Below are 21,686 nucleotides of genomic sequence, written 5' to 3'. Positions count from 1 at the left end.
AGTAACATTCAACTCCTCCGCTACCATTGTTTGTGTTTGTATATCATGTTTGTCCAATAATACTTGTAATTCATCTTCAAACTTCTTTGGTCGATTTTCGTATTCTTTGACAATAACATTGAAATCGCCACTTGATGGTTACAGCACGATTGCCGTAAGTCTCGACAAGAATTTAATCACTTTCCTATGCCTTTTTCTTTGATTAAACAAAAAAAATATCACAGACCACAAATACTGTTTATTTGGCTCAACATTCGTCATGTTGACCACGAAAAAAAATATCTTATTAACTCATAAACAACTAAATGAATATGTTGTATTGTAGCGGGGTGTCCTACCAACAAAGCAGTTGTTTGCGATTATCTTTTGCTTCAATATGTTTTATGTACGGACTCTTGATAGAAAAACATTTCAAACTTGCACACCTAATAAATAAATTGCTAGTTCACAAATTGTATTTTAATGATTAAAATATACACAAACCTTTCTTTAACCATTCCAAGTTAATTAAACATTAATTTTTGCACTTGTATGAATTTTGTTTGGATGTCAAATTTTAAATTTGTAAATATAAATTAACCTAAAATTTGAATTCCTCTAAAATTTACCAAATATAAACACGAAATGCGCTGTTGCCACGTTGATTTCAGAAGTGAGTTAACTCACCGGGTGAGATATCTCACTCGGGTTCGTGGTAGACCCCCTGGTATCTGGGAATTCGGGTACATTTCTAGTAAATTTTATTTGATAACTCCATTTTCTAATGTCTTCATAATTCGAACAGAATATTTTAGCACTAAATTCGATAAGAGATTTTCGATAGATCTTAATAACAATCTGAGTTTAGGCACTAACGTTTGTTTTAAAAAAATCTTCGAAAGGACTTTGAAAGGGAACAAAATTAATATCACAGAATTTGTCAATTTTAAATAGTAGTCACATTAGTTTCTATAACAGTTGATATAAAAATGATATAAAATAACAATCTGAGTTTAGGCACAAATGTTTGTTTTAAAAAAATCTTCGAAAGGACTTTGAAAGGGAACAAAATTAATATCACAGAATTTGTTAATTTTAAATAGTAGTCACATTAGTTTCTATAACAGTTGATACAAAAATGATATAAAATATAGAAGATGTATAATAAAAGTTTTTTATCTTTTTAATATTTAAGTTGTTATATTACAAAATTATCATAAAAATATTTTGGCAAATAATCAAGATAAATAATCAAAAGTCTCAAAGGAATCTTAAACTGGAAAATCCTGATAAATTTTTTATTAATAATATTTTATTTATATACATATTGGATTAGATGTGACTGACAACAACCACTGTCAAGTTATGTTTCGAGTTCGACCGTATTTTAGGTTTTTTATTCTGGTTATATATCACAAATGTATTTAATAAAAAGTAGTCAAAAGTAGAATTTTGTACTGTTAAATAAAATTAGAACATTTTGTAGTTTGACTAACAACAACGAAACCGGTATATACCCGAACACAATGTTATCATTACATTCATACAAATGTAATGGATAACATTTGCTAAGTTATAAATAAATTAACGTACTACACATATATATACACAGATACATGTGTGTACTAGATACGCATAAAAATATTCTTAAACATTCAGAAAGGTCTAAGAATACAGGTTTGTCTATTTTTTACAAGAGAACACCGCGAAATCAATATAAACTTAGTATGTATATGTCTGCGGGTGTTCTTTAGAGCACAACTGGTGTAAATATTTGAAGAGTTGCACAAACGTACTGATCCCTATATTGTCTGAAAACCGTGTCACAAAGGGTTACTTTTAAAATACAAAATGCATATTCTCTTTACCTCGCACCGTTTAAAAGCAACAATAAAACGAAATTGGCGAATGCGAAGCAATCGTTATTAAAGAAATGCAATATCTCGTAAAAACAAAATTTAGATGTCGTCACATTTGTACAGATGATACCTTTTACACTTTTTGTCATTGTGATAAAACTGGCCCGATCCGAGACATTGATCAATGACTTGAGGAGATTTAGTTGCAAGTTGTCAGATAAGATTTCTTATATAGAACAAGTAGATTTATTCTTGTAATTACGTTTGTGTGACTTTCTCCAGGCACATTCTTTATTCGTCCCATAAAATTTATCTATTTTAAAGTTGTTGTGGCCACAACAACACACAAGAATCAATATGATTCACCATTAAAGTATTAATAAAATTCTATAACAACCTCACATATTACTAATCATAATTTACATTTTATCTAGTGTATACATATGAATTACTTTGTTCACAGAATTAGGGGATTTACACAATGGCAATATAATTTTACAAAATTACACTTATTAGTTTTATATATTCATTGAGATATAATTAGGTAATATGTAGTTAACTAAAGTAAACGACCAATCAAAATTAATTAAATTAAATGTGTATAATCTTATATTCTGTTTTGTAAAATGAAACGTTCCAAAGTACAATAATATCAACAATGTCAGATGGTACTTTGTCGTTACCAAAATTCGAGCGACACGAAAACTTATTAAACAGTCCAACCGGATAAAATGTATATGGGGATATGCATGTGCATATTGTGAATTTCAAGTTACACAGGCGAATATTAAAACAAGCTTTGCAGGAAGGAAGCGTACTAAATATTTAATGCGGCAAACTCTGTATGCATCACTTGGCAAATACAATATTATTTATAGTGGTATCATAAATAGATGAGTCACAATTTTAATAAAGCTTTAATTATTTAATAATTTACTGAACAATAGACCATTAGTTTGTTTTTAAGCACAATTAAATTAAATTGAAATCAACTTGCAAACATACAATTGTGTCTTGGGGAAAACTGACCTTCAGTTTAGCAAATCCATAATTGAATTCCGTCTTTAAGTCAGCAAAACCCTAATCAAATATTCCATCTTGTAAAGCAAATTTCTACTTAAATCCATCCAATTGAAAATACCTACACGTTAAAACAATATGTTCTATAATTAATAATTAAACCTTTCCATTGGGTTGGAAACTTAATCACCTTTTTTTTTAAACTGTGGATGTTTAGAATTACATTGCGTTCCAAATTATGGAATATTTACAAAAGTTATCTATATATATTTTTTTAACATAAAATTTTGGACATATATTAAATTATTAACTTTCATACTTAGAATACGGAATCCTAAAAAACAACAAAAAAAAAACTAAACGTAGTCATTTTTTGTAATTTCAAAATAGTGAATTTTGTAACAGTATTTTATGGTGTACGATTATATTTTAAAATCTTTAAAATGAACAACAGAGCAAATAATCGCAACATTTCAAAATGAGATAACAAATCGACTAAAATGTGACACAATCGGCGATTTCAAAAATGATTAAACGATTTTACGAAACGGATACCAACGAAAGAAGATCTGTACAGGGGTGAAAAAGAATAACCACAACAAGACCGATATTTAAGACTCCAAGCCCATAGACAAGGTTTTTAACCAGTACTTTACTGCAGCAATAATTTTAATTGACTTATAATGTAAGAATAAACCAGGAATCCACAAGGAGAAGACTAAAGGAAGACACTATAATCCCACATCGTACTGTAACAGGTACCTTAGTGATGGCAACACATTATAGGGTTAGACTGGATTATGGTCAATAGTACTTTCATTGGGTAAAAGCTGAGTGGAGTCATGTATTGTTTAGTGATGAGTCTAGGTGTCCTTTAAATACGACGATCGTCGTAGAAGAGTATATAGACAACCAGGAGAACGTTATGCTGAATGTAATATAGCTGAAACTTTTATTTTTGGTGAAGGATCGGGAATGGTTTGTGAACGAATTAGTTTGCAGGCACATCTCATTGCTAGAGAAAGTTTAACGCCTGATAGGTATATAAAGGAAATCCTAGATCCTCATGTTGTACCCTTTGCTCCATATATTGGCAAAGAATTTATTTTTATGTATGATAATGCTCAACCTCAGACTGCAAGAATTGTCAGAGACTACGTTGACGAGGTAAATATTCGGATAATGAACTGGCCAGCTAGAAGTCCGGACTTAAAATCGATTGAACATCTATGAGATCATATAGAAAGATAAATAAGAACACAACTACCACCGAACACTTAAAACCAAAGAAAGGAAAAGATCATAGGGAGGGCATTGATCAGGATGTCATAAGAACATTAATTTTAGATATAAGGCGAGGTTGTCAAAAGGTCATTAACGCACTAGATAGAAATACATCATTTTGGTGTAAATAAACATAACTGTTAAATGTTAACATTTTGTTATATTTCATTATTTCTCTAGTAGCATTATATATTTTTTTTCTTTTTCAATAAACATTCATAAATTGTATCCTTAATTTATATAAAAAATAATATAAGAAAAGTAACATACTTCTTTCATTTTTGTTAATTTTAAAAAGTATCCCATAATTTTATGACGCAGTGTATTTGATGTTGAAGATAACACGTCAAAATATAAAATGAGTTTAATGATTAAAATTATAATATAGTTATAAAGTTATGCTTTATTCACATAAAATTGTGACACTAATAAATACGTTGATTATAATTTAAAACTCTATAATACTAAAAGATTAATTATTGTTGATTTCATAAATATAATAGCTATCAATAAAATCACAAGTTACATAATATTTCAATTATGCAAAATTATTCTGCCTAATTAATTATTTGGTTAAGTACCTACAGGTAATTTAAAATTAATAATCGTATCATTTTACTATACACCCGTTTCTTCCTTTAATTTAATCGTGTAAATTGAATTAAACTAAATTTTACTACCCCTGAATCGACATACAACATGATACTTTAATTATACCGGTCCACAGTAACGCAGATTATTTGAAGTGTAAATCAGAACTCAATTGCTCAATTGACCCTTGCTTCAACATCCTGCAGACAATTTCCAGCTCAAATATTGTGATAGAAATTGCTTAACATAGATAGAATAGATGCAATTTTTGAATGAACGATTATCATAATTTTCCAAATAGTAATAATTCACCGAGAAATTTATTTCTCATTATCCGCCCACGAACAATAAATCTTGCACGGGTATTCCCCGATAGAATCCAGTCCGCATCGAACGCAATTGCAGGGGGGATTTATTTCGCGTTGTTTTCCTTCACCGCGGGAACCACACCGGCGCCGGTCACTCGCCAACCTGGATTTGCAATTGCAGACCTTGGACCTGGGTGAATAATGCAGGGCCCATTGAACACTTCGTTACATTGTGAGCGAGGAAAACTGGCCCCTTTTCTTTCTCCCGTTTCCACGTTATCTGCCGCTGCTCGGGTCTAAATTTTAAATGACGCTTTCTTAGTGCTCGATATTCCCGTTTTATGTTTACTTTTTCTGAATAATTGAAACTGGAAAATATTCCTCTGTTACGTTTCTTATGAAGTGGTGGAGCGGCCGGGGTGAAATAAATAAATGATAAACTGGTCCAATGAACCTGTACACGAGCAAATAATTGCAACAAGATATGTTATCACGCCTGTTAATATTCACCCGTCCATCATGGCGCTTTGTTTCCACCAAACGCAATCCAGGAATAGCAATTATGGATATTGGACTTTGCCGACCTCAGACTGGGTAAATTATTAAAAAGGTTGCGAAATAATAATCTTATGTATTAATATTTTACGTGCCGTTCCCAAGTTGGAACAGTCGGCTCGAAGGCTACGTAATATAATGTCCCAATATGATTAAATAAATTCTTAAGGGATGAATCATTAGTCGGGAAATTGAGAACCAAGTTGTGTAATGTCGGAATTGTTTCGAGATATATTGCCGGAGCGAAAATATAATGCCGGTGAAATGGATGTGTGTTTTGTTATTCTCAATGGGCTTTATAACTCTCGTGCGTTCCCGTTCCTACGAACTATTTGCGCAAGCCGTTGGCCACTGCTGAAGGTTCCAAGCAATTAGTTTATTGAGGCCCTAAATTATTCGATGCGTGATGCAGACACATAACACCCATTCCATTCCAATGATGATATATATTTGGCTTGCTAACGATTCGTTAGAGGTATGTGGCTTTTATGGAGTGTCCGGAAAATCACACGAACGCATTTTTCTGAGCAGTAAAACACGACTTAATTAGGGTGAGGGAAAGACGCCCACAAAAACCGTTCGTTTTCCACCTTATTGTGGCTCCTAAATATTTAAATAGACTATAAATAACATCGTTAAGTCCACCGTCAATGAAATACTGTTCTAATAAACAGTTCATGTCAAATTTAATATAGTTTTGATTTAACATAGATGTCATAGCAAAGAGGAAACGATTAAATTTTTAATTTGGTATAGGTTTTCCCACGTAAACTTTTAAACAATTCATAGAAATTGTGTCATTCGTTGGTTGGATTCAATATCGATGTTTAATGCCAACATCACAAGTACGTGAAATCTATCGTCAGCTAAGTGAATTTGAAAGAGGTCGAATTATTGGCCTACGGGAGGGGTGTTTTTCATTTAAGGAGATCGGTAGTCGAACTAACAGAAATGCAATTACTGTTATAAGATGTCAAGCATGGATTGATAATGCCCAAAATCGGAGGAGAGGCACAAATGACTTTCAAAGCTTATGGCCTTCAAAAACCGATTTTATATAACTAGAAAACAAGGACATGTTGTAAGCGTCCGAATGGTTCAGCGTCGTCATTTGGACTGCAGCATTATCAGCCCCATCTTGTGCTACCTCTGACCGATGGTCATCGAAGACAAAAACTACAGTAGTGTTCTAAACAGTGGAATAGGGAATGGCATTAAGTCGTCTTCTCCGATGAATCCTTATTCTGCTTGGGTGGATATGACGGGTGAAAAAGAGTCAGGTGACGTCGGAGAGGGGAACATGTACGTCAAACAATGGGCGTTATGGGTATCGAAGTAGGTGTTTAATCTTTATTATAGACAACTTGACAGCGGAACGTTATCTTCTGGAAGTAGTGGACTCGTATGTTGTTCCTTATCTTAACCGGCTCAGGGATCGAATATTTCACCAAGATGATGCTCGGCCCTATGTTGCCAGGGTTAGTTTAATCTTTTTAGAAGAGACCTATGTGAATATGGTGCTATAACCAGCCAGATCTCCCGACCATTCACCCATAGAGCATGTTTGCGATGTGAGGTCCAGCCCCCACGAACTCTAAGATATGAAGTACAGGTAGCTTCAGATACAATACCTCAAGAGGAAATAGACCACCTCATTGAATCATTGCCAAGATATGTTGGGGAGTGTTTAGATACAACCAACACATTATTAACAAAATTATTAAAAAGAATTCTAAAATCTTTGATATTTTAACATCTATGTTTTACTAAAACAATATTAAATTTGAACACTTATTCACTTTACAATTTCACATTATTTATTTTATTTAATAAGATAAGATATCAACATTTAGATATAATAATTTAGTACAATTTTCATAAAACAGTACAAATGGAGAGATATCATGTTGCTGATAGTTTTCAATTTAATTTTAATTTTTCAATATACTTTTAGTGAAATGACTGTGATTTATGAATCTGATTCCAATGCAGCTTCGAATATTAAAATGAAATGCATAGTTAACATGGATAGTGGCCCAATAGAATGGGATTCCCCTCAGGAAAAATTAAATAAATACGGTAAATATGTAAATAAATACTCAAATGTTATCTAAAATCTTGTTGTTTGTAGTGCGTCCTTCGTATCCACTTCCAAAAGAAATCGTCTTAAAAAATGCCGACAATGAACAAATACTCAAACCATTTTTGTCACCTCAGTGGGAACAATTTTCCAATTCTGTGCACAATTACAGTACAATTTTTAATGAAGTACATCCTACTGGTGATAAAATGTTCATTTCGGTAAAATTATTGAATAATACAGAAACTGTATTGAAAGTTCAGTCACCACATTCCGAAATCAATATTAAAATCGGCCACACAGGAAGTAAAAATGCCGACTGTTTTATTGTGAGTATATAACACTCGGTGACGAAGAAAAGTTTGGAAAATCTTTCATTAATTGTCTAAATACGTTTCCACATTTTTGTTCGTCACAGTAAGTGGCCAAAACTAATTATTTATAATGCCACATCAGCAATACATTTCAGAACAGCACAAATCGCAAGTGGGTACATTTTTCCATGTTCAGCAACGAAACTTTCTTTTTGGTTAGTGACAAACGCATATGTCGAGTTAACAAAAATATGGGATTTTTTAACAAATTTACAATTTTGGAGGGAAACAATGACTTAAACATTTGGAAATATAAGACTTTAAGTAAGGCGATGCTAAAATGACATTTTGATATAAAAAAATTTATTTTTTGTAGACGTACACAAGTTTGAAAATGAAGCAGTGGAATTCAAATTAACGTCACACGATCCCCAATGCATTGCTCTGGCTGTTAGCAGTAATGAGTCATTGTACATTAATGACTCCGATCATCCAATAAATGTATGTGTTTTGAAATAACCAAGTAACACTTGCATTGTAACTGGGACATTTTTCTAGTTTAAGGATCCAGATGAAATACGACATTTACGTTATTGCTCTGATAGTGTTAACACTGACAGAATAATTAAATTGAGGTCCAAAAAAAATGTAGTTTTTTACATTCTAAGTGCCTTTTATTACAATAAAAATGGCAAGTAGCACAGTAAAGTAGACATTTATTTGTCATAGTTGCATTTTTCAGATAAACGAGTATTGGAGTTAAACTCATCAGATCCAGAAGACGCCTATATACCGTGCACTAATATAGAAACCCAAGAAAGTGTAAAAAAAAATCGGGGCAAAATTTTTGATGTTTATAAAGATAACTGTGGAAATATAAATCCAAACGAATATTGTGAAGATGATTGTATCGTATGTTGTAATACCACATGTTACACTCATTCAGTCACGTTGAACAGAGGATACACCCGAACAAGGAAACCTATTTCTTCACAATTCAGTACAAAATCACCAACGTCAACTTCTACAAAAGTACCTTACTACCATACTAGTCATATTAGTAGTAGTAGCGAAGATAATCGTTATACTACTACTATCAGTAGTTCCATCCAAGATACTAATTTTACACTACCTCCGAATTACACAAGTCCAGTTAAATCACATGAAAAGATAAGAAAAGAATTCATAATTCCAGCAATATACATAGTAATAGGAATTGTAGCTAGCTTCTCGATCAAGTACTCCTTTCGGAAGTGTTATATATATTATAAACAACATAAAGGTGAGTTTATCAATTTACAATTTACATATTCCAAAATAAACTCCAGACAATATTTTAGATTCACCATATAGAGGACCTGAAGAAATACAATTAAATGAAATAAACCAGGAACAAACAGATATTTTAACACATATTTACGAAGAGATTCCCGCTTTACAAATAGAACCGCCACGTCCCCAATTAGAGGAGGATGAAGATGGATACTTGGTGCCCAATAGTATTAGACATAATTATCAGTATGATTGTTTACGTCACAACTCATAACTTAATTTGTATTATTTAAACAAATAAGATTTTTTAGATTGTAGATCTCATTTCGTATCCGAATTACATTTCGTGTTGGAAAACAGAGTTGATCGCCTAAAGAAAAACATTAAACGCACACGATATTTCGTTAAGTAATTCAGAGCTTTTTCCTACATTTAAGAGGAAAACTCGCCAGAAATAGCAAATTTTGATTCAAAAAGTTTTAACACAATGCTTCCGGCAAGTTAATGTACTACTTGGTCCTCTGCTGTTGGAATCCTTAAAAGTTTTGGGTTCTGAATTGATCTTGAAGTTGTAAATGAACAGACGCTGCCATATACATTATTCTAGTTGTTCTCGCGAAACTTTTCCGGAAAGTGCAAAGCGATGATTTGGTAAGCGCATATTTGTGATGCATTGTAAATTTCTTAGGCGTCACCGCTTTACTTCATAGAAGGGAAGATTGTAATGAATGAGAATAACAATGTTACCGTAAGTTGGATACTCTGTATATTTAAATTGAACGAACTGTTCTGTGAAATTTTAGAGGGTAAGTGGTAAATTTTAATCTGTTTACCTATGGAAGTTTTGATTCTATTATTATGCAGTTTATTACATTAATTTAAATAAATTAATCACGTTATACAGATACTCTATTAATCGTTCCATGAATTTAATCATTCGAGTATCTCACACAATTTGGTTAAACATAATCATTCGAGTAAACCACAAGCTCCAATTACATAATACATATATAATATTTTCCAATTGATTACAATATTAATGACGCAAGATAAATAATATAATTATGTATAGAATATGGTACAATTCTATGAGTAACTGACATTTACTCGTATATTGTCATTTTTAAATTCACGTTTTAACTAATATTTAACGATTTTCAAACGAATAATAGATGATGAAACACGTAGTAAAATAAATTATTATCATAGAATTGTTGTTATTTTATCTTTTAGAACTTTTTAATTAAAAGTAAGTTCTGAAAAATAAAAAAATTATTAAGGAAATTTAAGATTTTTATCAAATCTATTCAGAAATAAAATCATTCAGTCATTATATGTCTTCTATGGACATTGAAGACTCCTTAACACCTCCTCAGAGTACCTTCTGTGAGGTTATTTAATTCTTCTTGGGGTATATTGGCCCATATGAGCGAAATAAAAGGTCTTAGCATATCTCGTACATACCTGATACCCAGTGAGCTGTTTAAACATAATTCCTAAGTTATGTGGACAGCATGATACCTAAATAAAAACGTAGTTTCCACCAATATCAACTTGAAATTTAGCTAGTATACCAAAAACAATATCTAGTGAAATAGGTAAACGATTTCGTGGAAGAACTCGACGATTATTGTTGAACAATTATATTTTCATCTATGAAGAGAACAGATTTTCATTCTTCCTATCTGAATTTGAGATCTTGCTCATTCTAATCGTTGTTGCTCATGGTTGTGGGTCAAATACAAGCGTCGGAATGGTCTTTGTGAATGAAAACCTGAGTCTTCCTTGTGTTTTCACACCATAACTAACATTTGCGGTAGCTTTCCTTGGTCTACTTCTCTTTGATCTTTAGTAGAGTAGCGAGTTTGATCTGATTGACCTCAGATTTCAACGTTCCAGTTGGCCTACCACCTCATTTGGAGTTAATTTACATCTACGCATAATTATCCAAACAAATTTTGGTAAATAACCGTGTAAACACTACAGAAACCAATCAAATATTAAAAGTAAATTGTACTGACTTCTTTAAAAAGATGTAAAGTTTTCTTTTCTTTATCTTTTTATGTCGAATTTCATAAAACTTAATAGATAATCACCGCGTGTATACAGGGTGTTTCATAACTTACATTTTTATCTCGTATTCTGTTGGACTTTTATTAGAATTTTTTTTTAGAAATTGACTTATTATTTTGGTTAAAAAATTTCGGATAAGTTATGAAATACCCTATATACAATTTTCATTGATAAAAGTTTATATCGATAAACCACCTAATCAAACATATGTACTTAATGTTTGGTATATATGTACCGTATGTGTTAATATATCAGTGCGAAATAATCTTTCACGAGTATCATTTAAATTGCTACTGTTGTTTTTGTATCCGGTACATGTTTAATGAGAGTGTAGGGGATAATAATTGTGTAGTTACTTCAACACCCCTTGCCGTTATTGTCAGCATGCATGTCGACGTTTGGTTTCGCCTCTCATTATAGCTTTTGTGTTACAAACACTTGACATTGGAGACAAGATAACACGTAAATTTAATTTGCATTGAGGAAAGACCTCCTTTAACATATAAATTGAATAAAGAATGAACAAATAAATAGGATGATGCTTGCAATATATACCGATTTGCAGATTATCTTCTTTAGATTTAGGTTTACTCTAAAGATAATCCGTATAATATGATTGCTTTAGGCAAGTTTTCAGTTTTTGTAAATTATAGTACACGGACGTAAACAAGCGTAATTTACCAAGTAGTAAGGCAAATCTTAAAACACGCTTTTTAGTTCCTTTAATCTTGGACGGATCTATAAAATATGTTGCACTTAAAATAGCTACACTTCCTTTCTGAGAATCAGCTAATAGATCTATTTGTAGGTAATACACACATGTACACACACCTTTCCAGACTTCACGTAAATAATGGAAGAAATAAAGCTATTTTCCGAAATAATATTTTAATCGGCTCTTAAAGTTCATCGTTCTATTTTGTAAATACCCTATCAAGAACCTTAATTGTAGGTAGATAAAACAAACATATTCATTAACATGAAATTTGTTTATTATTAACAATTTCAAACACAAAAATAAACGCGCCACCTTGTGTAAATAAGTTTAACATTCTCACGTTTTTAACCATACATATACAAACATAATAGGGCAGATGTTCCAATCAAAAACCACACTCCGCCTTCGAAATCATTCATTATGAACTTTTTTTCTCAAGTCAAGCTATATTGGATTATTAATATAAACCTTCAGTTTTATTCTATGTATCCGAATAATAATTTAATTTCGTAGTCCTTTAGGACTTGATGAATGTGTTGTTCGAATTTGTAATTCCATTGATGTAAAAATACATTCGCCATTAATTATATTTTTGATCAATAATGAAAAAGAGTACCCAGGGACCAACGATGGGCTATATTTATAGATTTATTATTAGATAATTTTGATTAACACCCCGGCATATGCAAATATGTCAAGGACCAATGAAATATTGTGCCATTTTCGATCAATAGGTGAGCACCAAAGTAATACATATTGTGCACTGCATAGAACTGTACACGAGAAGTATCTCGTTAGGAAGTGAACCGACTCAAACGACGAGAGGTCTCTATGTACAAAGGAATAGGAGCCGAAAGGATTTTACTGCTTAACAGGTAAGTAAATACTTGTACTCTATACTCTAATTGTAAGACTGTTATTTCCGGACAATTGTTTTTAAAAATAACAGGTTTAATTGTTAAAGAACATACTTTAATAAACGTTTAAATGTTTTAAAATGTTTTCGGGTATCTTGGACGTAATACAAATAATGTTTTAATAATTATATTCGGTTTAAAAATTAACCATTAATTTATGTTAACAGTTATTGGACAGATGTACGACAAACATTATTGTTTAAAAATGCAAAACAGTAAATGGAATGTTAATTAATTTATTCTAATACGAGAATTACATACTATATTGATACGAGCTTTAGTAGTCGAGATTTACAATTGTTTTCAGTCCATAAATATACCACAATATATGTACATTAATTAAACTCTTGGCTAAAGTAATAAATTTTTACCTCGTTTATTAATTTAATAATATAAACTGTTGCGTGTCGAATTGTAAATAATTTCGATTAAAATTAATTTAGCCACGACATTTACTACTTTTAGATGATCAATTTGTATATTTTATGTTAAAAAAAGTGTAAAATGTCAATTAATTACAGAAATTTCTGACGGTGTTCTAATTTCATTACGTAGCTATGTATTTTTTAATGATCTCCAATCATTAAACTAAACTAATCGAAACGTCGCTTAATTATAAAAAATATGTCAAATGAAGTTCCACTTAAATATAATGATGAATCAATTTATTACAATTAAATTATTCATTGTTAGTTAGGGCTCGACCCATGGCAATTTTTTTCCCATAGATCGAAGCAGATGTCACTTATCCACAAAAAAAAAAATTAAACTCGGTCTAGTTAATATATAAATTATTAATCTTTATTTTTTACACACACTTCAAGAGTGGTATTACAATAAGAACTTAAACAAATATTAACCCTACTATTTATAAGTAGGTATTGCAAATGACAATCTCGGTATGTCAGTCCTTATTTAAGGGTGTAAATATTGTGGTCTAGAAATTTGATTATTTTTTCCTTATTATCAAAGCATTTAAGAATATGTCCTCAAGAGGATTTTTCAAAATTCAAATTAATTTGAGAGATCTAGCTATAGCTAACAAAAGACATTAGGGATCGTCCCCGTCTACCTGTGGTCATGTTGCCTTCTTTTGCTTTTTTCGAAGTCAAGGAAGGTCCCATACATTAAGCAGGAATGTCAAATTGAATAAATGTAAGTATAAAATATCACTTTGTGACTTAGACTGCGTATAACTTTAAACGCGTTTTTCTGGAAACTATGTTTTTTTTTAAATTCTTGTCATGATTTCTCAAGTTTTACTGAACCGATTAACTTGAAATTTGGTGTAATTATTCTTTATACGTTCTTCTGTCGAACTAACTTTAGTTTAGCACCAATTTTCAGTTTCCAATATTTTTAAAATATTCGGAAAAGTAAAAATAATGGTACAGAAATTTATCATTTTTTCATCAATCGTAATTTAGAAATAAACATTTTTTTTTCAACATATTTTTACTTAATACGATAACAGCAGTACTCCAGATTAATATTTTTTCTTATTTTTAGGAAATCTCCATTTCGTCGGCCTATATCTACCAGAATACTCCCTAATCTAAATAAATCTCAAGCAGGAAAGTTTCTTATTATAATTTGAAGAACGACACACCAACAATTACACAAAATGTGAGCAAAAAAAAAATTATTAAAATAAATAAATGAATAAATAATAGCAAATATTAGTCACATAACTTTTAACTTAAAATCAGTTAGCTGAGCTGGAATTTATTGACAAGGCAACTTTAATAAGTTTTTGACAATATTAAACACTATAAACACAGTATTTAATCAACAAACTTTGGAAACAACCCGCCGAATATTCAATTTCTGTGGAAAATTGCTTAATAGCTATTAATTAATTGCTAAAGTTCCCAAAACTTGATTCAAAAATGCAGTCGGATAGAATTCTTGTCCAAAATCTTGAACATACATATTCTAAAATATAATTATCATTGTTAAAAGTTTAACAAAGATATATTTTCGCATTTTTAAATGTCCGGATCATTTATTATTTTATTAATCACTCCAACAGATGTCGATTCCTGTGATAACCGTAAAGAGTATTTAAGGACAAAAAGCCCGTGCGAAATAGAAATGTTTACAAAAGCGATTTGATAAATTAGCTCAAATCTGTCTGTATAAAATACCACATATCCGTTCCTTTTTTACGGGAATTTTGTAATAAATTGCTCCCTGTCTGATAGCATGCAAGGGCCTTTTGAAAAAATCCGTGTGTCTTTTCACAGATTAGCTCATACATTAACCTGTCTCTCAAGGAAAAGGACCAGTTAGGGGATGGCAAATATAATAGAAAGTGCCCGAAATGAGAAATATTCGTTTGATGTGCCCCTGCCAATTTAGTCCACGACGCCCATTTTTTATTGTACCACCGCTAAACGACGTTTAGACGACTTTATGCGGATTTTCGCATTTATCTAAAAGCGCAAATGTAAATTCAATAAATACATTTTCGCTGTGTCCCATATAAAAGCGGGCGTGTCGGGTTGTCGGGGCTTTGAGACGCTAAAAACTGAACTAGACATAAATAACACTTCATTAGCTCTATTAACATCAAAGCAATTGTAAGAAATGTCCAAAGTATCGGGATCAGAGTGCTTTATAAAGTGTTTAAAAACTTTCGTTGCCATTTTATTGCTTTTAACTTTTCCGAGGCCAAGCATTGTTGGAGTGTTTATTTAAAAAACCTCCACACTTTTGTAAATATCCCAAAGCCGTTCCGTAAGAATAATCTGAACGAGAGGTGGGGCACAAAAAGCGACACACATTTTCTACGTGAAACATTTTTTTGGCGGATATCAAATATTTTTTGTGTCGGCTGTTTGTTTTTCTGAGAGACGGGCAACTCAACGCTATGATGAAAATGTTATCTGTATTAGAGGGCTTTTTGATAATCCATGACTGGGTAAATTAATTTCGCACGGTCGGTGGCGACAAAAAAACAACCGGTGTACCCCCGAAACATTCGTTTTGTTATAAAAAGGATACGTATACTTAAATAAATAATAATACAAAAACACTGATTATGACAAGCTATAATTGGTCTTGGAATTGGGCTTTTGTTGTTTATAAACGCATTTTTAATATTTAAAGGCCGTAAAACGTAAACTCGTTTGTCACGAGTTATTAAATTAATTTCATTAAAAGCCCCTTTATTATATCCAAAGTTTTTTCGCTGACAGCTGTTCGGAATTTTGATGAGTGTGCTTCTCTTGTTTTCTTTTTTTTTTTCGTTTTTTTCCTTCGTTGTTGTAGTTGCGGCAAACTTCTGAACTTCCTGAATTTATTTAGAATGTGTGAAAAATTTTAAATAAGGCAGCTTTAAGAAGTTTTTACATTTAACGAGCTGGCAAAAGCCTCAAACAGATTTGTATAAAGAGCGAAATATATTTAAAATAACAGGTAGACGCAAGTACGTACGTAACATGTAAGTACATGCTTGCGAGGAAGTTTAAAAACTCATAATATAAGTTTGTTTTAAAAATAAATCTTTTATTCCACACTTTTTTATGTCAAGGTTTGAAGAGTAATGGTTTAGGTATTTCCCGTAAAATACAGTTAGTCGAGTAGTAAAGTTTCAAGTAATAACAACAAAAAAATCCAATTTTTATGAATAAAATATGTATTACGAAATAGTAATTTTTGGTAATGCGACACATTCGAATTGGGAACAGTGGAAACGGAAAAACTGTGGCAGAGTAGAGAGAATATGAAATTTCATTAAGGTTAATACATTTCCGACGTCTCGTGCCTCGTAACTTTCTGGGTAATGTGTAATTATTATCGAATGTCTGGTGCGAATTTACATTTCTCGGATTTTAAACTTTAAATGACACCATTAAGTATATTTCGCAGCTTAATAATAAATTAGAATTCCGTTATTTATTTTTTTTATTGATAATTATTTATTTATTAAAAATTATTCGTTAGTTTTCACGCGTCGCACACTTCCGGCTGCAATTGAAAAGCAAAATTCGTATTCGCTTTAGACTTTAATGCATCGCCCTCATTTCTTATAAATGAGTCCTCCAAGCCCTATATCATGGAATATTATTAAGAATTCCGTATGTATCTCATGCAGGCAATATGTCCCTGGGTAACATATTGTGGAATATTTAGAAGCACGTAAAGCTCGAACATAACGCAAAAAATAAAGCACGACAATAAAATACTAGGCCAAAGGACAACAGTTTTGCTTTATATCTTATTTGTCGAAGGACTTGGCTATGTAAATGATTTGAAAATTATGCAATACGGTGCACAGTCCACATTTTTATTTTATTATAGTAAGGTGAATTATAAATGAGAACATTTTGATAGTAATAACTCGTCATGTATGATTTAAAAGACATTTAATACCCATTATTGTATAAAAGCTATAGACAGTTACCACTTAAAAAATACATATATTTTATTGGAAAGCTTTCAATTACAACGCCGTAATTTATATGTACGTAAACGAGTGCGTGGGAGTGTTTTATTGAAAATACGTTTATGTATTTATATCGACTGTATCTATCTATATGATTCTTGTTTTAATTGTAACAAGAAAGTGTATGTATAATACCCCCAACCATTTATAAAACCATAAATTAAAAACTTTAAAGAACATAAAAGGCAAAAGCATGTATTATGAAATAAACATAAAGTGCCAACGTGTCTCGTTTCAGTGAGATAATTTTATTTATTGTTGCTACTCAACAAACTTTCACAGACTAATTAAATTAAATTTGAACTAGGTCAATTTTAATACTTTGTAAATTACTTAACTTTGTTGTGTGTATAAGAATAACGGAAGTACACGTTTTGTATTATTTTTCAAAACTCTGATGGTTGAAAAATGCAAGAATCCTTAACATATAAACATCTGAATAAAAACTGTGCTCAAGATATTTCTCGACGTTTCAAGCACAGCATTTTTATAAATCCTTCAGTATTTATTTTTGGCTACAATCCTTAATTATAGCTGTACATTACATTAAATAGTTCAAATCAAAATTGATTGCATAGAAAGTGTAAATGTAATTCAGGGAGTTTACGTCTTTTTTGAACGAAGTGCAAAAAAACTTTTATGTACTCCGACCATAAAAAGACAATTCATAAAGTGGGTAAGAAAATTAATAGCTAATTTTACAGAAAAAAAAAACAAACATAAATATATTGAATATTAAAACTATAGGACACGAAGAAAAGCAATTAATCAACATTATCAAAACACACACCGATTTTATGTAGCCACAATAAATTTAGGTACGATTTTAAATTTCCAATTTATTAAACATATGGAGCGAAAATTTAAATTTAAATTGAAGATAAATAGTATTAAATGTGTACAAATATTTGATTTAAAAATGCATATTTCCTATTCATTTCTGTCCAATAAACTTTAAACGTTCTTCTGTAATTTAATGTTCCACATATAATTCAGATTCAGCACTAATTAATTGATGGTTTGAACACACCTTTGAACAATTAGGAAAGCGTTAATTATAATTCGATTTATTATAGGTGTTTATTGGGAGCAGAGTGTAAAGCAGTTTAAAGCACACCTCATTTATTTAATGTAAAATAAATTATATTAATGTTTATAATATTTATTAAATGAGATAAATTTATAGACACATTTATTGTTATATTATTTATGTGTATGTATGAGGTGAATAATTAATCGTTCTTAATTTAGGGTTTAATGGAGCTATAAATAATTTATTCAGTTTTATTACTTACTTTAATAGTTTCAAATATAATTAAATTTTAATTAATAATGAGATTTATACTAGCCATTTTAGAGTTTATTTTTAAGTCATTATATAATACATAAGTTTCTTAACTTATGAATTAAGTTGTTAACTAACATTTTTTAATAACATAACATACATTCCTAATTTAAGTTTAAGTTTATTTTCAAGTCAGTAAAATATTTTGACATGTTTCTTAATTTATTAATTAAATTGTTAATTTAGATTTATTATTATTTTTCTAATAAAATAAAGAAATTATTAATTATTATTAATTAAATTAATTATTAATTTTATTTAGAGTTTATAAAAGATGAAAAAATGATCAGAAACAGATAATTTAAAAGATGCAAATAAATAAGAAGACAACATTTTCTTTCCCTAAATAAATAATAAAAAGTTGTTTGAAAAAAAAATTTAATCACCTTGTGTATTTTGAGAAAAAATATTTGAAATCTTTGTGTATCTTTGAGAAAAAATATTTAAATCCTTTATGTACTTTTGTATAAATAATTTTAATATTTACAATTTACATATATTATTGGATAATATTGGATTCTAGGAGGAGTATAATAAAAATCAATAAGAATATCGTAGACTAAATTACAAATTTAAAAGATCATATTAATAGAATCAATTTATTAAATCTGATTAATAATTAGAACTCAATAAACATAATTAGTAATTATTTTGATTGACTTCTCAAATAAGATATAAACGGCAAACCAATGATAATTAATAATATTGAAGATTTTTTTGATGTTAACAAAAAATAATGAACTACTGGAGACGTATACTCAGCCTACTATTTTATTTGCAGGAAATTTTATTTGAGATACAGCAAAAAACCTTAAGATTAATTTTTTGCCCCGTTTTTTTTTATAAACAAATATAACCCACTTTTGTTCGCTTCAAACCTACATATGTGTATGAAAAAAAATCATAAAAAATTCAAAATAATCACCCGTAAAACTGTTCGTATTTGAGACACAAAAAACCGCAACGAGATTGAAAACATGTCGAAAAAAGCAATCTAGAGCCGGCCTTGGCCGTGCAGGACCCCCCCGAAAAAAAAAACCCATTAGTTGCGCCATTAATTAGGGAAACAGTTTTTACTCACGCTGTCAATTTGCCTCCGTCCCGCCGAATCCAAAGTCCGGGAAGGTCACAGAAGTCATAAACTCACACTCCGCGATGGCAATAGCGATAAATTAGTCCGGAGTCACGTATATCACGCCGCCGGCCGGAGTCATTATAATTTTTGCTGATTGTGGTTTGTGCGCCCCCCGATTCTTGAGTGCGTAAGGCGGGAAAAACGGAGGCCGAGTCCGCGCCGCGACGGTACAACCAAAACTAACCGACGTCGCGTTTTCGGTCCGAGCGATCCTGGCGTGCCAAGCTTCGCACCCGCCACCCTTACGGTAACTGTGTGTGAGTGTGTTTGTCGCTGCCGCAGCCGTAGCCGGTTGCCGGAACCGATGCCGCGCCAGTTGCTATGTTTTTGGGGTGGCACTAGTTGCTTTTATTCTCCGTAAATGATTGCCCGATCAAACGGATACTGGCAGATTTGTGGATTGTAAATGGAATTTACGATTAAAAGAATTTCCGGGAATCCCGGCCGCCGCCGCTCCGTCCAAAACATCAAGCGTAAATCAGGATATATCGAATGCACTATTATTTATTATTTGCTTTATATTCATTCCTCTACCAGGTCTATTTCCAGTACTGTTAATCAATTTTTGAATTGCTTGTAACTACTCACGCTTTGAGTTCGATTCAAAATTATTGAATAAATTTTAAAACAATTCGAACAAACAATTATTACAAAGCTACATTTGAATGAAAAAATTGTGCAGATATAAATATCCACTAATATTTATTCGTTTTATATTCATTTCTCTACCAGCTCTTTAATCTAATATCGTTAATCATTTTTGAATTGTAACTACTCACGCTTTGTGTTCAATCCAAAATTATTGAATAAATTATGAAACAATTTTGAGCAATAAATTATTGACAGTCAGATTTATTAATTTTAATTTACGAAACTAGAAAATCGTGCAACCAAAGGCACTAATATTTATTTGCTTTATATATATATATATATATATATATATATATATATATATATATATTAATCTCTCTAACAACTCCATAATTAATATTGTTAAACATTTTAAAACAATTTAAACTATAAATTATTATAGTAACATATTAAAATGTTAAATATATTAGTCATAACTTTTATTTAATGTGCACTCTTGAAGTATTATTAATTTACTATTCCTGTTTTATATAGTAATATAAAAAATACGGTAATTGTTTAGATTCATATATCCACCTATTTTCAGTCATAAAAAATCGAAAAAAAAAGTCGAAAAATCAAGTTTTCAACAATTTTTTTCTTCAAAATATCAAAATCAAAATATTTTTCAGAGAGAATTTCATCAAAAATAGCATATTTTCAAAAAAAAAAAAAATAATAAAAACACAATTTTTCAATTTTTTATGAAATATGTATTTAATTGAAGTTTTTTTAATATTTTTTTAAAAATGTTCTATTTTTAGGCGTGTCAATAGAAAAAAAAAACTAAATTTTTTATAGGAAAAAAAGTCGAAAAATCGAGTTTTCAACAATTTTTTTCTTAAAAATATCAAAATCAAAATATTTTTCAGAGAGAAAAAATAAAAGTTCATCAAAAATAGCATATTTTCAAAAAAAAAAAAAAATAAAAACACAATTTTTCAATTTTTTATGAAATATATATTTAATTGAAGTTTTTTTAATATTTTTTTAAAAATGTTCTATTTTTAGGCGTGTCAATAGAAAAAAATCTAAATTTTTTATAGGAAAATTAATTTTAAATTTGAACAATACTGATTTTTGATGTTTTTCCTTGAAATTTTTATGAATTTTTTTTTTATACTGTATGCCTGTTTTTTTCAGAAAGTTCATCACA

At 30.4% G+C, this 21,686-nt stretch overlaps 2 protein-coding genes across 3 annotated transcripts in view; one reads left to right on the top strand and one right to left on the bottom strand.

Annotated features, from left to right (window-relative positions):
* Positions 1 to 20,110, bottom strand: part of LOC109598514 (V-set and immunoglobulin domain-containing protein 1) — a 66,949-nt gene extending 46,839 nt beyond the window's left edge. Inside the window, exon 1 of the mRNA XM_049962142.1 lies at positions 19,847 to 20,110. The gene's annotated coding sequence lies outside the window, so the exon portion shown is untranslated. The remainder of the gene's footprint in view (positions 1 to 19,846) is intronic.
* LOC126264389 (uncharacterized) lies at positions 7,532 to 10,163 on the top strand. Of its 2 annotated transcripts, none has more exons than XM_049962140.1 (7): positions 7,532 to 7,675; positions 7,728 to 8,005; positions 8,146 to 8,314; positions 8,367 to 8,491; positions 8,549 to 8,681; positions 8,733 to 9,272; positions 9,331 to 10,163. In XM_049962140.1, exons 1-7 carry the CDS (start codon positions 7,555 to 7,557, stop codon positions 9,534 to 9,536), a joined length of 1,572 nt encoding a protein of 523 aa, XP_049818097.1. In that variant the 5' UTR covers positions 7,532 to 7,554; the 3' UTR covers positions 9,537 to 10,163. The 2 variants fall into 2 exon arrangements, with proteins under 2 accessions (XP_049818097.1, XP_049818096.1); XM_049962139.1 differs by having other exon boundaries at positions 9,319 to 10,163.
* Positions 20,111 to 21,686: the final 1,576 nt, after the last annotated feature.

The sequence above is a fragment of the Aethina tumida genome, chromosome 1 (assembly GCF_024364675.1).
Source record: "Aethina tumida isolate Nest 87 chromosome 1, icAetTumi1.1, whole genome shotgun sequence".
Taxonomy (NCBI): Eukaryota; Metazoa; Arthropoda; class Insecta; order Coleoptera; family Nitidulidae; genus Aethina; species Aethina tumida.
This window is presented reverse-complemented; position numbering and strand designations above follow the sequence as displayed.

Excerpts from the sequence above, each read along its gene's own strand:
- LOC126264389 (XM_049962139.1), top strand. The coding sequence starts at position 7,555 with ATGACTGTGATTTATGAATCTGATTCCAATGCAGCTTCGAATATTAAA. Across the intron at positions 8,315-8,366 it reads TTGGAAATATAAGACTTTAA|ACGTACACAAGTTTGAAAAT; the intron begins GTAAGGCGATGC and ends TATTTTTTGTAG. Across the intron at positions 9,273-9,318 it reads ATATTATAAACAACATAAAG|ACAATATTTTAGATTCACCA; the intron begins GTGAGTTTATCA and ends AATAAACTCCAG.